At 48.4% G+C, this 15,028-nt stretch overlaps 1 protein-coding gene across 5 annotated transcripts in view; it reads right to left on the bottom strand.

The window, feature by feature from the left end:
- Positions 1-8,532: 8,532 nt before the first annotated feature.
- SLC38A12 (solute carrier family 38 member 12) overlaps positions 8,533-15,028 on the bottom strand; it is a 65,745-nt gene continuing 59,249 nt past the window's right edge. For all 5 annotated transcript variants that reach the window (XM_078848689.1, XM_078848687.1, XM_073310750.2 and 2 more), the window contains one exon: positions 8,533-12,990. In XM_078848689.1, coding sequence (XP_078704815.1) covers positions 12,230-12,990 — 761 coding nt within the window. In that variant the 3' untranslated portion in view covers positions 8,533-12,229. The remainder of the gene's footprint in view (positions 12,991-15,028) is intronic.

Raw genomic sequence — 15,028 nt, 5'->3', positions numbered from 1 at the left:
CATTGCCTCCAAAAAAGGGCTGTGATAATATCCTTTTCCTATTGACCCTGGGACCAAGGCCTCTGCATGTTAGACTGAAATGTATGTTTCGCGGGCAGGAGATGTTAAGAGGGGCTTGGCAGTGATGAGCCAAAGCACAGTAGAACACATGTAGCTGAAAACCACAGTTGCCAACTTTCACACAGTAAACAAGAACCCCGGCTTTCACAAGACAAAAATTAAGCTTATCCCATTTCAAAACAAGGCCAAAACAAGCCAATCCCTAAGAACCCCAACACTGTGTGTGACTAGATCCCCCCAGCGTGCAGTCTGGGTCTGTGGTGGGCCCGCTGTGCACTCCGATTCTATCCCGCCCCCCTTGCCCCTGCTTGCTGGGAGCCAATAAAAAAAGACGCAACAAGCAACAAGCTAAACAAGCTACAAGCAACTCACAAGCCAATTAAGCCAAAAACAAGCCCAATTTCTGCGTTTTTTCTACAGGTTTGGCATGTCTGCTGAAAACCTCTTGGCATGGAAGAGGAAATGTGCATTATTTGTATATCACTGCCCAGCACTATTCTATGGTTAACAGCAGGAGGCAGGACTCCTGGGTTCTTTTCACAGCTCTGCCCCTGATTTGCTGTGAAGCCTTGGCTAACAATGTGCTGGAACCTGGCCTATTGGCTGCTCTCCAGATTGTGAACACTTCAGGGCAGGGGCCATGTTTTTGTCCTGTTTGTACTGTGCCTAGCACAATGGTCTCCTGATCCATGACTAGGGCTCCTACAGGCAGCCATCATATATAAAATTAAGAAGAATAAAACAACATCTCCTGGCTGGAGAGAGGAGAATGCTGCCAGGATGGTGCTGGAGTACTCATCTCCTGATTCAGCGTTCCTCAGACTAAGACGGAAGAAGCAGGAAGTAAAACAGTAGCGTGGAGGACGGGGGTAACACGGATTTCAGATTTCTATTCAGTACAAACGCAGTGGTTGGGTGGTTAGTAGCCATGCCACAAACAGAAACCTGCTGAGGCTCAGCAGGTATGATCTAGAAGGAAATAGGGCTGAAAGAGGTAGAAAAGAATGAGTGGGGAGAACTGTCGGGAGCTGGAAACCATCAGAATGACCGTGGCAAATCGCATCTATTTGGGCAAGTTGGCCAGCTGTGTGAATAGGAAGCTGGCCTACACCTGACAGGATTTCTCTCTGTGCCAGTATGAGTTCACAGATACGAGGCACTTACCCTTCTCCCCCCCAGCAGGTAAACCTCGATAGAGCTGACACTGTTGTACATGGCACCTGGAATGACAGTTAAGGGGAGGGCTGTCAGCGGGAGCAGTCTGTTATATCCTGAACACTGCGACACGGCGTCGTGGGCTTTGCACAAGGACCGGAAGGCCTCACTCCCACCTCAACTCTGCTGCTGGCTGAAGTATCACTTCATCTCTCTGCATTGTGAAGTGAGGCTAAGTCCTTAACTGCCTAACAAGGGAGTCAGCAAAACTAATATGCTTTGCAGAGGGCTTTGAAGATGGCAAGTGCTACTGTCAGCCTCTATCAATTTCCATCCAAAGGCGCTATCAGACTAGGCTTGTTTTCCTTCACTGTTTAGGAAATCATCCCCTTTCCCTTGAGACTCTGCTTGTACCTACAGATGCCTTTGAAACCTCCAACCCCCCCGCCCCCCGTCTTTCAAAGCTCCACCTTCAAAGAGCAGTAATTGTAACCTGATAGTCCTGGCATAGTGCTACCATTAACCACCTGGCATTGGCTGTCAGCTACCTTCTGTCTTCACTTTCCCCATCTAAAAAAAAAGAAAAGTAGTACTTGTGGCACCTTAGAGACTAACCAATTTATTTGAGCATGAGCTTTCGTGAGCTACAGCTCACTTCATCGGTTGCATAAAGTGGAAAATGCAGTGAGCCTAAGGGTATGTCTACACTACGAAATTAGGTCGAATTTATAGAAGTCGGTTTTTTTGAAATCGGTTTTATATATTCGAGTGTGTGTGTCCCCACAGAAAATGCTCTAAGTGCATTAAGTGCATTAACTCGGTGGAGCGCTTCCACAGTACCGAGGCAAGCGTCGACTTCCGGAGCGTTGCACTGTGGGTAGCTATCCCACAGTTCCCGCAGTCTCCGCTGCCCATTGGAATTCTGGGTTGATATCCCAATGCCTGATGGGGCTAAAACATTGTTGCGGGTGGTTCTGGGTACATATCATCAGGAACCCGTTCCCACCCTCCCTCCCCCCGTGAAAGCAAGGGCAGACAATCATTTCGCGCCTTTTTTGTCTGCTGCCAGCCAAAGATGTAAAGGATAGATGGAGTGGGTCAGAACAAGAAATAGACCAGATTTGTTTTGGACTCATTTTCCTCCTCCCCTGTCTAGATCACACTGCAGTCAGTCACAGAGAAGGCGCAGCGAGGTTAATCTAGCCATGTATCAATCAGAGGCCAGGCTAACCTCCTTGTTCCAATAACAACGATAACTTTGGTGCACCATTTCTTATTGGAACCCTCCGTGCAGTCCTGCCTGAAATACTCCTTGATGTACAGGCACACCCTTTGTTGATTTTAGCTCCCTGAAGCCAACCCTGTAAGCCGTGTCGTCAGTCGCCCCTCCCTCCGTCAGAGCAACGGCAGACAATCGTTCCGCGCCTTTTTTCTGTGCGGACGCCATACCAAGGCAAGCATGGAGGCCGCTGAGCTCATTTTGGCAATTAGGAGCACATCAACCACCACACGCATTATCCAGCAGTATATGCAGCACCAGAACATGGCAACGCGATACCGGGCGAGGAGGCGACGTCAGCGCGGTCCCGTGAGTGATCAGGACATGGACACAGATTTCTCTGAAAGCATGGGCCCTGCCAATGCATGCATCATGGTGCTAATGGGGCAGGTTCATGCTGTGGAACGCCGATTCTGGGCTCGGGAAACAAGCACAGACTGGTGGGACCGCATAGTGTTGCAGGTCTGGGACGATTCCCAGTGGCTGCGAAACTTTCGCATGCGTAAGGGCACTTTCATGGAACTTTGTGACTTGCTTTCCCCTGCCCTGAAGCGCATGAATACCAGGATGAGAGCAGCCCTCACAGTTGAGAAGCGAGTGGCGATAGCCCTGTGGAAGTTTGCAACGCCAGACAGCTACCGGTCAGTTGGGAATCAATTTGGAGTGGGCAAATCTACTGTGGGGGCTGCTGTGATGCAAGTAGCTCACGCAATCAAAGATCTGCTGATATCAAGGGTAGTGACCCTGGGAAATGTGCAGGTCATAGTGGATGGCTTTGCTGCAATGGGATTCCCTAACTGTGGTGGGGCTATAGACGGAACCCATATCCCTATCTTGGCACCAGAGCACCAAGCCGGCGAGTACATAAACCGCAAGGGGTACTTTTCGATAGTGCTGCAAGCTCTGGTGGATCACAAGGGACGTTTCACCAACATCAACGTGGGATGGCCGGGAAAGGTGCATGACGCTCGCATCTTCAGGAACTCTGGTCTGTTTCAAAAGCTGCAGGAAGGGACTTTCTTCCCAGACCAGAAAATAACTGTTGGGGATGTTGAAATGCCTATATGTATCCTTGGGGACCCAGCCTACCCCTTAATGCCATGGCTCATGAAGCCGTACACAGGCAGCCTGGACAGTGGTCAGGAGCTGTTCAACTACAGGCTGAGCAAGTGCAGAATGGTGGTAGAATGTGCATTTGGACGTTTAAAGGCGCGCTGGCGCAGTTTACTGACTCGCTTAGACCTCAGCGAAACCAATATTCCCACTGTTATTACTGCTTGCTGTGTGCTCCACAATATCTGAGAGAGTAAGGGGGAGACGTTTATGGTGGGGTGGGAGGCTGAGGCAAATCGCCTAGCTGCTGGTTACGCGCAGCCAGACACCAGGGCGGTTAGAAGAGCTCAGGAGGGCGCGGTACGCATCAGAGAAGCTTTGAAAACCAGTTTCATGACTGGCCAGGCTACAGTGTGAAAGTTCTGTTTGTTTCTCCTTGATGAAACCCCCCGCCCCTTGGTTCACTCTACTTCCCTGTAAGCTAACCACCCTCCCCTCCTCCCTTTAATCACCGCTTGCAGAGGCAATAAAGTCATTGCTGCTTCACAGTCATGCATTCGTTATTCATTCATCACACAAATAGGGAGATGACTACCAAGGTATCCCAGGAGGGGGGGTGGAGGAGGGAAGGAAAATGCCACACAGCACTTTAAGCACAGCACTTTAAAAGTTTACAACTTTAAAATTTATTGAATGACAGCCTTCTTTTTTTTGGGCAATCCTCTGTTGTGGAGTGGCTGGTTGGCCGGAGGCCCCCCCACCGCGTTCTTGGGCGTCTGGGTGTGGAGGCTATGGAACTTGGGGAGGAGGGCGGTTGGTTACAGAGGGGCAGCAGTGGCAGTCTGTGCTCCAGCTGCCTTTGCTGCAGCTCAACCATACACTGGAGCATTCTGGTTTGGTCCTGCAGCAGCCTCAGCATTGAATCCTGCCTCCTCTCATCACGCTGCCGCCACATTTGAGCTTCAGCCCTGTCTTCAGCCCGCCACTTACTCTCTTCAGCCCGCCACCTCTCCTCCCGGTCATTTTGTGCTTTCCTGCACTCTGACATTATTTGCCTCCATGCATTCGTCTGTGCTCTGTCAGTGTGGGAGGACAGCATGAGCTCGGAGAACATTTCATCGCGAGTGCGTTTTTTTTTCTTTCTAAGCTTCACTAGCCTCTGGGAAGGAGAAGATCCTGTGATCATTGAAACACATGCAGCTGGTGGAGAAAAAAAAAGGGACAGCGGTATTTAAAAAGACACATTTGATAAAACAGTCGCTACACTCTTTCAGGGTAAACCTTGCTGTTAACATTACATACATAGCACATGTGCTTTCGTTACAAGGTCGCATTTTGCCTCCTCCCACCGCGTGACTACCCCCTCAACCTTCCCCCCTCCCTGTGGCTAACAGCGGGGAACATTTCTGTTCAGCCACAGGCAAACAGCCCAGCAGGAATGGGCTATACTGAGTGTCCCTGAAGAAAAGCACCCTATTTCAACCAGGTGACCATGAATTATATCTCACTCTCCTGAGGATAACACAGAGAGAGAAAGAACGGATTTTGGTTGAATACCAGCAAACATACACTGCAATGCTTTGTTCTACAGTGATTCCCGAGTATGTGTTACTGGCCTGGAGTGATAAAGTGTCCTACCATGAAGGACGAAATAAGGCTGCCCTCCCCAGAAACCTTTTGCAAAGGCTTTAGGACTACATCTAGGAGAACCGCAAATGCCAGGGCAAAGTAATCCTTTCACATGCTTGCTTTTAAACCATGTATAGCATTTTAAAAGGTACACTCACCAGAGGTCCCTTCTCCGCCTGCTGGGTCCAGGAGGCAGCCTTGGGTGGGTTCGGGGGGTACTGGCTCCAGGTCTAGGGTGAGAAACAGTTCCTGGCTGTCGGGAAAACCGGTTTCTCCGCTTGCTTGCTGTGAGCTATCTACAACCTCCTCCTCCTCCTCCTCCTCCTCATCTTCTTCGTCCCCAAAACCTGCTTCCGTATTGCCTCCATCTCCATTGAAGGAGTCAAACAACACAGCTGGGGTAGTGGTGGCTGAACCCCCTAAAATGGCATGCAGCTCATCATAGAAGCGGCATGTTTGGGGCTCTGACCCAGAGCGGCTGTTTGCCTCTCTGGTTTTCTGGTAGGCTTGCCTCAGCTCCTTCAGTTTCACGCGGCACTGCTTCGGGTCCCTGTTATGGCCTCTGTCCTTCATGCCCTGGGAGATTTTCACAAAGGTTTTGGCATTTCGAAAACTGGAACGGAGTTCTGATAGCACGGATTCCTCTCCCCAAACAGCGATCAGATCCCGTACCTCCCGTTCGGTCCATGCTGGAGCTCTTTTGCGATTCTGGGACTCCATCATGGTCACCTGTGCTGATGAGCTCTGCATGGTCACCTGCAGCTTGCCACGCTGGCCAAACAGGAAATGAGATTCAAAAGTTCGCGGTTCTTTTCCTGTCTACCTGGCCAGTGCATCTGAGTTGAGAGTGCTGTCCAGAGCGGTCAGAATGGAGCACTCTGGGATAGCTCCCAGAGGCCAATACCATCGAATTGTGTCCACAGTACCCCAAATTCGAGCTGGGAACGTCAATTTAAGCGCTAATCCACTTGTCAGGGGTGGAGTAAGGAAATCGATTTTAAGAGCCCTTTAAGTCGAAATAAAGGGCTTCACTGTGTGGACGGGTGCAGGTTTAAATCGATTTAACGTTGCTAAATTCGACCTAAAGTCCTAGTGTAGACCAGGGCTAAGTTACAACAGAAAAACTTCAAAACCAGACTCCAGTGAGAGACTGTTGAATTGGAATTCATTTGCAAATTGGATACAATTAACTTAGGCTTGAATAGAGACTGGGAATGGTTAAGTCATTATGCAAGGTAACCTATTTCCCCTTGTTTTTTCCTACCCTCCCCCCACTGTTCCTTAGACGTTCTGGGTAAACCCTGGATTTGTGCTGGAAATGGCCCACCTTGATTATCATACACATTGTAAGGAGAGTGATCACTTTAGATAAGCTATTACCAGCAGGAGAGTGGGGTGCGGGGAGAGAAAACCTTTTGAAGTGATAAACACCCATTTTTTCATGGTCTGTGTGTATAAAACATCCTCACTGCATTTTCCACTTTATGCATCTGATGAAGTGAGCTGTAGCTTATGAAAGCTTATGCTCAAATAAATTGGTTAGTCTCTAAGGTGCCAAAAGTACTTCTTTTCTTTTTGCGAATACAGACTAACATGGCTGCTACTCTGAAACCTTTCCCCATCTAATTAACTTTTATCCCTCCTGCTTTCAATGGGGGAAGACTCAGGTTTTTGTTTTTTGTAGGGAATGGGAGCTTTAGTGCAGAAGGTTCTTGAGAACCTGCTAAGCTGGTGCTAACCAAAGGAAACAGGTTTCTGCGACAAGGCACTTCAAAGGATGTAGTTCTGCTAGGAGGAAGTAGCACTCTAGCATTTTTCAGGCACTGCAGAATGGCCTCTATGTCCTCCCCCATTATACCCTCTGGATTTACTCAACTGCTAAGGTCTTGCCTTGGCCAGGATAATGGCCAGTGCCATAGGTAAAAAATGCAGAGTCCAGCTGCGTTGACTTCCAGCTAACAATCCAGCCCTTTGGACTGTTCACCGACCGCTGAGAACGCTCCCTGCGCCAAGTAGCTTGAAAGTTAAAATGAATTCTGCATCTGTGTGAAATGTATCATAAGAAACAGTCCCCGGGGCCAGGTCTGAAAAATGATAAAGGCTTCTGGAGCGACGGCTGGCTTGCAAGAGTCTGGGCTAGAACAGGAGCATCCGTACCTGAGCCACAAGCCGGAACGCCCAAGCACGGGAACAGAGTGTATTTGTGACTGGCATGAAATACTCTGTCAACAAAAGAAGCTTACAGGTCATCACAGACTCCACTGAACTTACACGTCTGTGATTAGGGTTATACCATACAGGTTTACAGCCAAAGGAAGGAGGTATTATCAGACCTGCTAAAATGAAGTGCGGGGGTGGGGGGGAGGCGGAACAGTTATGAGAAATGAAACTTTTTACCTCTAGGACACTGGTTCTAATCTGGTCCTGGTTAGTAGTGGCTCCAAGTCATTAGTACGTAGCATCTGTTCAGTAGCCTGTGTGAAATCGTTTGGCCTCCTGCTGGTTGCTATAGTGGACAAGCATTCACATCACAAACACTGCCACAACTGGCATCTTCCACAGAGAGGCCAGAGATTAAATGGTCATGGAGACTAAAATGCCCTCTGATAGTGGTTTCCCCAGCTCAGGGCAGAGGCAGATTTGATGCTCCACAGGAACGAAGCTTGCGCTGCTGCTGATGCCCATGCCATAGCTACATGGTGGAAAGAGGACTTCACCCTCCAGGGCTGTCTCAGTGGCACTCACTGGTTACCAGCATTCAATTAAAAAGGTAACATTGTCCCAAGCCTGTCTGATACTTCAGCCTCCCTTCCCGCCACCCCCCCGCCACGTTGCTGTTGCTCTTTGAAGTGCGGCAGAAGATTGAATCCATCCCTAATGCCACTTTGATTTCAGATTTACAGTCCAGCCAAAAAATTCCTCCACTGTCTGTTGAATCCTTAGAGAGAATCATGGGAGGAGAAAGTGTTTATTTCCATCGTAAGGATGTGTTCTAATATTTTCACATAAATCAAGCTGGGTTTTATGACGCTAATAAATTTGCCAGCAGAAATTTCATTTGCTGCCAGAGGCGGTGGAATGATTCAATTTGTTTAGTTCTGAGCGTAAGGGAATATAATTGAGAAGGGTACAGTACAGATGTTTTAATTGAGTTTTCAGAGAACATCTAGAGATGCAGGAGGCTAATACACTGGGACAGACTAGGGCCTCAATTACTCTGAGCTGTCACAACCACCCCTGCCCTCTTTTTCTGCCACCTCCCAGCCTTCCGCTGCTCCCATGGACTGATTAGACAGCGGAGCCACCACCAGGAGAAATCGTTCGTTATGCACACAAGAAAAGGCCAAAGCAAGAGATGCAGAATGTGCGTTTTATTTGTATGCCTTTTGGAGAAATAATTACACGCTGGGACAAGCTGAGTACGGCGTGGTGAGGATCAAAACAAACCCCTGTCATAATAGCCATTTAAAAATCTCATTCTTAAACCAGACAGGAGACGAGTTATCATGCCACACCAAGCCAGGACAGCAACTGGACCCCTTCTGCCCCCTGCTAGCTCTGCATCTAATGAGACGGGCAGGGACCAAGCTGAGATATTTGCTCTGGCTTCATCCATCCAACTCCCTGTTTTCCTTCAACTTTTTGAGGCATTTCTTGTTTCACATTTTAAATGAAAAATGTTCTCCCCCGCCTTCCTCACTGTGGAGTGTCTGCCATTGGGAGGGTTGATTCTTTCACTGATTGAGGACAGCAGGTGTCTGGAAAGTCTCTCCAATGTTGCTTTTCACGTGTAGCAAGGAGAGCATTCCCTGGTGAGGTGCCAGGCAAGACACCCATTCTACAATGAGCCAGACATCCCTCGCTGTTAAGCTACATCTCAGATCAAGGCTGGTTTATACCTGTTCACAGCTTACAAAGGGGCCCCACGGAAACCACCCTTGTGCAGCATTCCAAAGGAAGCGTCTCAGGAGGAGAGTTCATCGAAGCCAGAGAAGAAAAGGCACACTGTAACTGAAGTCCATTAAAACTAATTCTGCCTGTCAGAAGGCAGACAGCTGTGGAATCTCAGGTACCCATGCAAGAAGGGGTTAGTGGGAAAAAGGGAAGCAGTACCATGGTTTGTAGTACAAAACAGGACACCATGCACTTGTGCTTTGACAAACACCACTCCCGGACCTTTTTGGGCTGGAAAGTGGAAATTTCCTGGTGGTGGGAGGGTCACTGCAGTCCTAGACTGCGCTTGCCATAAGATCATGAACCAAGCTATGCTGCCTCAGGCCCAGTTCCCAGGCTCCGGGCCAGCAGCTTCTGCACACTATACGGAGCTTGATGTTTGCAGCTGTACCAAGGAGAGTGCTTGGTGGAGACAGGCTCACTCTCAGAGCAGAGGTTTGCTAGCAACTCTGCTCCCTGACCTGGACAGGCCAAGGGTGGGCGAGAAAAAAGGAGAGCAGGGTCTTTGAGCATTTGGCAGCCCTGGAACAGAGAAGGAATAAACGGCTAATTAAAGTTGCCTGTTAGCTTCTGGACACTTGGGAACGTGGTGTGGTGCTGTCTGTGGGACACAAGGCAAGAAAATCAGCTCACTGCTTTGAGGGATTGAGATGGATAGAAAGACCCTCGAAGCCAGTTACCAAAAGGAGCCTTGTGCCATGTACCATTTCCATCCATTCTAAGGTCTTTCACAGGCTCATTTCTTTGCTGCAAATGTGCAAAACCTATTCCTACCAGTGCCTGCCCTTGTGCTGTACAAGAACCTAAGGGCCCAATGTGCCCTGCCATGGTGTCTGCGATCTGTCCCATTCCTGGCTGTCAGACACAACAACCGTGAGAATGAGCAACTGAAGGAAGCAGGTGCAAACTCCTTCACTACTCCCCGCAGGTGGCTCCGAGCTCAGCTGTACTATGGATTTGCCCTCCAAACTGTTTCTCTGTGCTTTTGAACAATTCACTCTCACAGCCCACTCAGTAACCTGGCACCAAAAGAGCCATATCAGCTTCCTTGTAGCACTCAGGGCCACGTAGCTAGCTGAGTGATGCACCAGCAAGGGCTTCCAAATACTGTTTATAATTGGGAGGAGAGGGGATGTCAGGTTTATTATGCTGGAACCAGCTCCCCCCACCCAACTGGCACATCCTGGTTTACACAATGTTCAAGGACATCTTTGCATCACTTAAGGGGGTGAGGGGTTTTCCCCCTCCTGCTTTTAAAAGAAAGCTGCTTTTGCACAGCCCCAGCCACCTTGAATGTTTCCATGGCAGGAAATGCTTCATGTCACGTAGAAACCTGAAACTTGTATTAAAAAGAAAGCTTCATTAAAAAAAAAAAAAAAAAGACAGAATGCCCAAGCTTACCGTTGGCGAAGTATATAATGCTAGAGACTGGCAGCTGTCTTTGAACCTGGCTTAATCACAGCGAGGGGAAATGTTTTAAAATATTTAAGGTAAAAAGTTTAAGAGTAAACGTTCTGCCTCCTGGTATGAAAGCCTTTATTGTATGATCTTTGACCCTGGGCCCTCAGCTTGCTAGAGTAATAAACGGGTCACTTTGCAGTGAGAGCGTTAGTAGCCCCAACAGCACAGAATTAATCAAAAGACTGTCGGTATCCAATACAACAGACAGTTCTCCTGCAAGAAGAGAAGTGTCTCTCAGCCTGTAAACTGGGGTAAGGTGTGTTAAGTGGAATTTTTTGAGGGCAGATGATTCTTAAACTCTGTCTCAAACGGATGCAAGAAAAATTCTTAACCCTAGGCAGAGGGAGAAGTTAGAAGCAGGATAATAGCGTTATGGACCATTTCCAGAGTTCCTCCATAGTTTTACTCTCTCTGCTTATACTTCTGAGCTCTATTTCTCTGAGACAGGCACAGTGAGTGGGGCACTGCTGAATTCTCCAGCTGGCACTACATTCTCCCCTGAGTTTCAAGGCTAATTACCCAAAGCAAGAGACTGGAAATGTCAGTATGCCCAGCAAGTGCTCTTGAGGGTCTAATGCAGGTCACCGACAGGTAATTAGCACCTCCCAAGGCCACACAAATCCTGACTGCTGTGTCCATAGTCTGCCCTGCTGCTTCAGCACTTGTGAGATCTGCTCTGACAGCTGATGCCACTTAGCAGCACCAAAGAGCTAACGAAGTGAGGAAGAGACTGGGATCCAGAGCCCCGTAGAATGGGTTTGCCTTGGGAGGGAGAGTTAAGGCAACCAGAAAAAGCAGTTAGGAGCAGAACTCCAGGACCAAGTGTTGGTGTAATCTTATCGAACAGGCAAATGACCTAATCCAGACCCATTGAGTCCACACTTCTACCCCATAGACCACACTGCAAATAAAACAAAGGCCAATGTTTTCTGAAAAGGTAGTAACAGAAATGGAGAAACTGTGAGAAAGACTTGTAACAGGATCAGTCATAGTATCCACATAGAAGCCCATTGCTTTCTACAGTCTCCTCACCCATCCTCCAGACATGCCACCAGTTGTCATCCCTAGTTAACCGGCTCCCTCACCATGCACCTGAAATTCTTTAACAGAAAACAAAAAAGTCTGCTACTTCCTTGGTGAGGGGTAAGTGGATCACTCCAGAGAACTGCTGTTGGATTGTGTTAGCAGTTATAACAGTTCCCTGTCTCTGGCAGAGATATTTGTTCAGCTCTCATGGGGAGCGGATGCAGTCCAGACAGCCTTCCATGTGCTGAAACCTGCAGCACTGTAAGGAGGCTGCTCCTGGACAGAGAGGAAGATGCTCTGTAATGGAGCTCCCCCAACTCAAGGCAGAAATGGTCAGACACTGAATAACCAGGGAGGCCTTCTGAGAGCTCCCAACCCTGGCTTCGCATAATCAGTCTGAGAACCTGAATCAAAAGGAGGTTGAGCAAGTTACATCAGCACCCAAAGTGAAGAGGGGATAGAAAGTCCTGACATCCAGATCAAACCTGCATCAACAAGCCGATTGCTTGCGAAGACCAGGTTGTTGGGTTTTTGATGACTGAGTCTGAAACAAGAGCTGAAATCCTGGAATCTCCTCCAGAGCCCTGGATGAAGAGCGCTGCTGCCCCATCATCAGAGTTTTGTCTCACTCAGGATGATATTTGCAGTCACAAACACAAAGCAGAAAAGACTCCAGAGCAGCACGAACCAGATCCAGAAGATATGCCGGAAAGGGGACAGATGATTATTGACTGTGCCACTGCCGAAGATCAGCTGAGTGTCCTTCCGACTACAGTAGGCCAAGAAAGCTGGGATGATGTACTGGATCCCATTGCCAGCATAGGCTCCCGTGATGCCCACCAACGACTCCAAATCGTGTGTGCAGACAGCCACCAGCACAGGGGGAATCAGAGTGATTGCTGGAAAGACAATCCTATCCACCACCCATGGGTACGTCCCACCTTCCCGGTGGAAGAGGGTCTTCCAGTTGTTCCGCAGGGTCACAGCGATGATTGGGAAGTTTGTGCTGATAGTGAAAACAGGAAAGAGGCCCAGGAAGTAACGAATGAAGGCGATGTTGGTGATATTACAGTTGGTGAAATTGAGCGTGTACATGTCCATGAGGGTCTCATTGCGGAAGCAGTAGATGGCCGTGAAGGACAGGAGGCTGTAGAAACCCAATATTAAGATGTAATCCAGCAGCACCAGTTTGTTTACATGTTGCTTCTTGGAGATTGGAGTGATGAGGGACGGCAGTGAGTGCTGGCACATGAAGGAGTAGACACACACCCCAAAGAGGTTGGGGATCCCCGAGAGCTGCGCCAGGGGTGGGTGACCTTCCCCTTCACCCTTGCCGATGTGGATGAGGGCCAAAATAATCATGACGACAAAAGCTGCAAAACAAGAGAGACAGAGAGAGAGACACTATGGTAAGCCATGTCAGCATCCAGGCTCCCAAACACAGCTCTCCTTGGTAGCGTAATCTCTGCACTAGATCTCGCTACATGTCTACAGCTCAGGAGATAAGGAAAACCACTTCCCTGTGGAGAATGTGGCACTGCATATCAAGGAGGAATATACAAGGGAGTTACCACTTTATTGGCTTTCAACATGAGGCTGTACATCAGAGAGAATTCATATGGGAACAGCCTTCTGACTTGGTCTTTAGCAAGTATATCTAACCATCACCCTCTCTCAGGAAATGGGCATCCTGTGCTCTACGAAGTCCAACACTGCTGTCATTCATCACCTTTTCACTGCAGGGTCTCTCTTCCTATCCACCTTGCAGAGGTATGTTAAACACCTTCCAAACATCCCCACCTACAAAGTTAGCATAAAGGGTATTTGAGAGAGATTACTCTGTGCAGGAGGCAAGATCCTAAACCTGGCCACAGACACCGATGCCACTCGTGTGACTTGCTAGTTGAGGTCCCTGAAGCATTAGCCTACAGGGTGTGTGTTGGGGATAGGGCAACACAGAGCTGCTATCACCCGGGAAAGTGGGTGGAACAACCACAAGCACTGGCTATTTCTTGGGGAGGAAGAACAGGCCGTCTACTGCTAATCCCAGAGTGGGGAGAGAGACTAAAGCAACATTGAAAAAATACTATTAAAATTCATCAGTTCCAGGCATAAAATCCATTTACCTGCCCTTTACCCGGATAATGGGAAAAAACCCAACTAATGATATTTGACTAGCCTGTCAAAACAAGGTACTTGCTATGGACAAGAAGAAATATGAACGGCTGGGTTAAAGTCTAGGCAGAAAATGAAGCCTTTATCACACTCTAGCAGTAGAACCTGGGCTAAAAACAGTTAGCCACGTACAAGGAACAGCAGCCTAGCAATAGGCACAGTAAGAACCACATCCTGACATTATGGAAGTCACTGCAAGCCTGGGAAAGCTGGTCACTGGCTGAGTTACCGAAGGGTGAAACGCTCTGCCTGCCTGACAATGAAAGACAGTATTTTCAATCTGAGATTGGTAACGACTGGGAAGACAATTGCCCTGGCTCTTGTACAGCTCTGTCTCCAGCATTGGCTGAGAGGCCTAAAGCACAGCGGTGAGTTACCAGGTAATCAAAAAATAAAGTAAAATGCTGACATTCCTATCAGACAGCTTCGAATGTCAAATAAAACAGCAGACAAACGAAAGCAGCAAGTCTCCACGTGGAGCATCCCAAAGCAGGTAGGCCATCTGTGTGCTAAAAACGCTGGGTGCCTGCTGTAGGGGAACAAGGATGCTCATTTGTTCAGCAACTGTAATGCCTCCTACACCCACCAGCGCCTGGAGATTGTTCTGTGTTGCTGATGACCCCTTGGTGGGAGTAGATCTAAGGAAATATTTGATGTTTATGGAATAAATTCACAAGCACTCTGATTTATCCAGTCCATAGAAGGGAACAGATCAACTTCATCCAAAGCTTCCACTGATACAGAACTGTAACGTCTTTTCTCTTAAGCCAGGGGCAATTGTACTTCCCAGTATCCAAACGAGCCTTGGCACTAAGTGTGCCAGTAACTGGGCCTAACACCCCAAAACATCCATTTACCCATTGTACTGGCCAAACTCTGATACGTACCCTACTGCAGAGAGCCTAATGCAATAGACTCATTACCCAAGGACGATGACGACTCCTAAACTCATAGGGTACACATTACCCACTTCATCCCGTATCAGAAGCAGTTACCCACCTAATCCTTTATCGTACCTAGTTATCCATCTATTACCCTACAGCACACAGTTTCATTCCCTCTTTAATAGTGTCCCCCTTGTACCGACCCTCTATCAGTAGGGCCCTACCAAATTCACAGCCATGAAACGTGTCACGGGCTGTGAAATCTGATCTTTTGTGTGCTTTTATCCTATACTACACACAGATTTCACAGGGGGAGACCAGAGTTTCTCAGATTGGGGGTGATTCCCCAAAA

The sequence above is a fragment of the Lepidochelys kempii genome, chromosome 14 (genome assembly GCF_965140285.1).
Source record: "Lepidochelys kempii isolate rLepKem1 chromosome 14, rLepKem1.hap1, whole genome shotgun sequence".
Lineage (NCBI taxonomy): Eukaryota > Metazoa > Chordata > Testudines > Cheloniidae > Lepidochelys > Lepidochelys kempii.
This window is presented reverse-complemented; position numbering and strand designations above follow the sequence as displayed.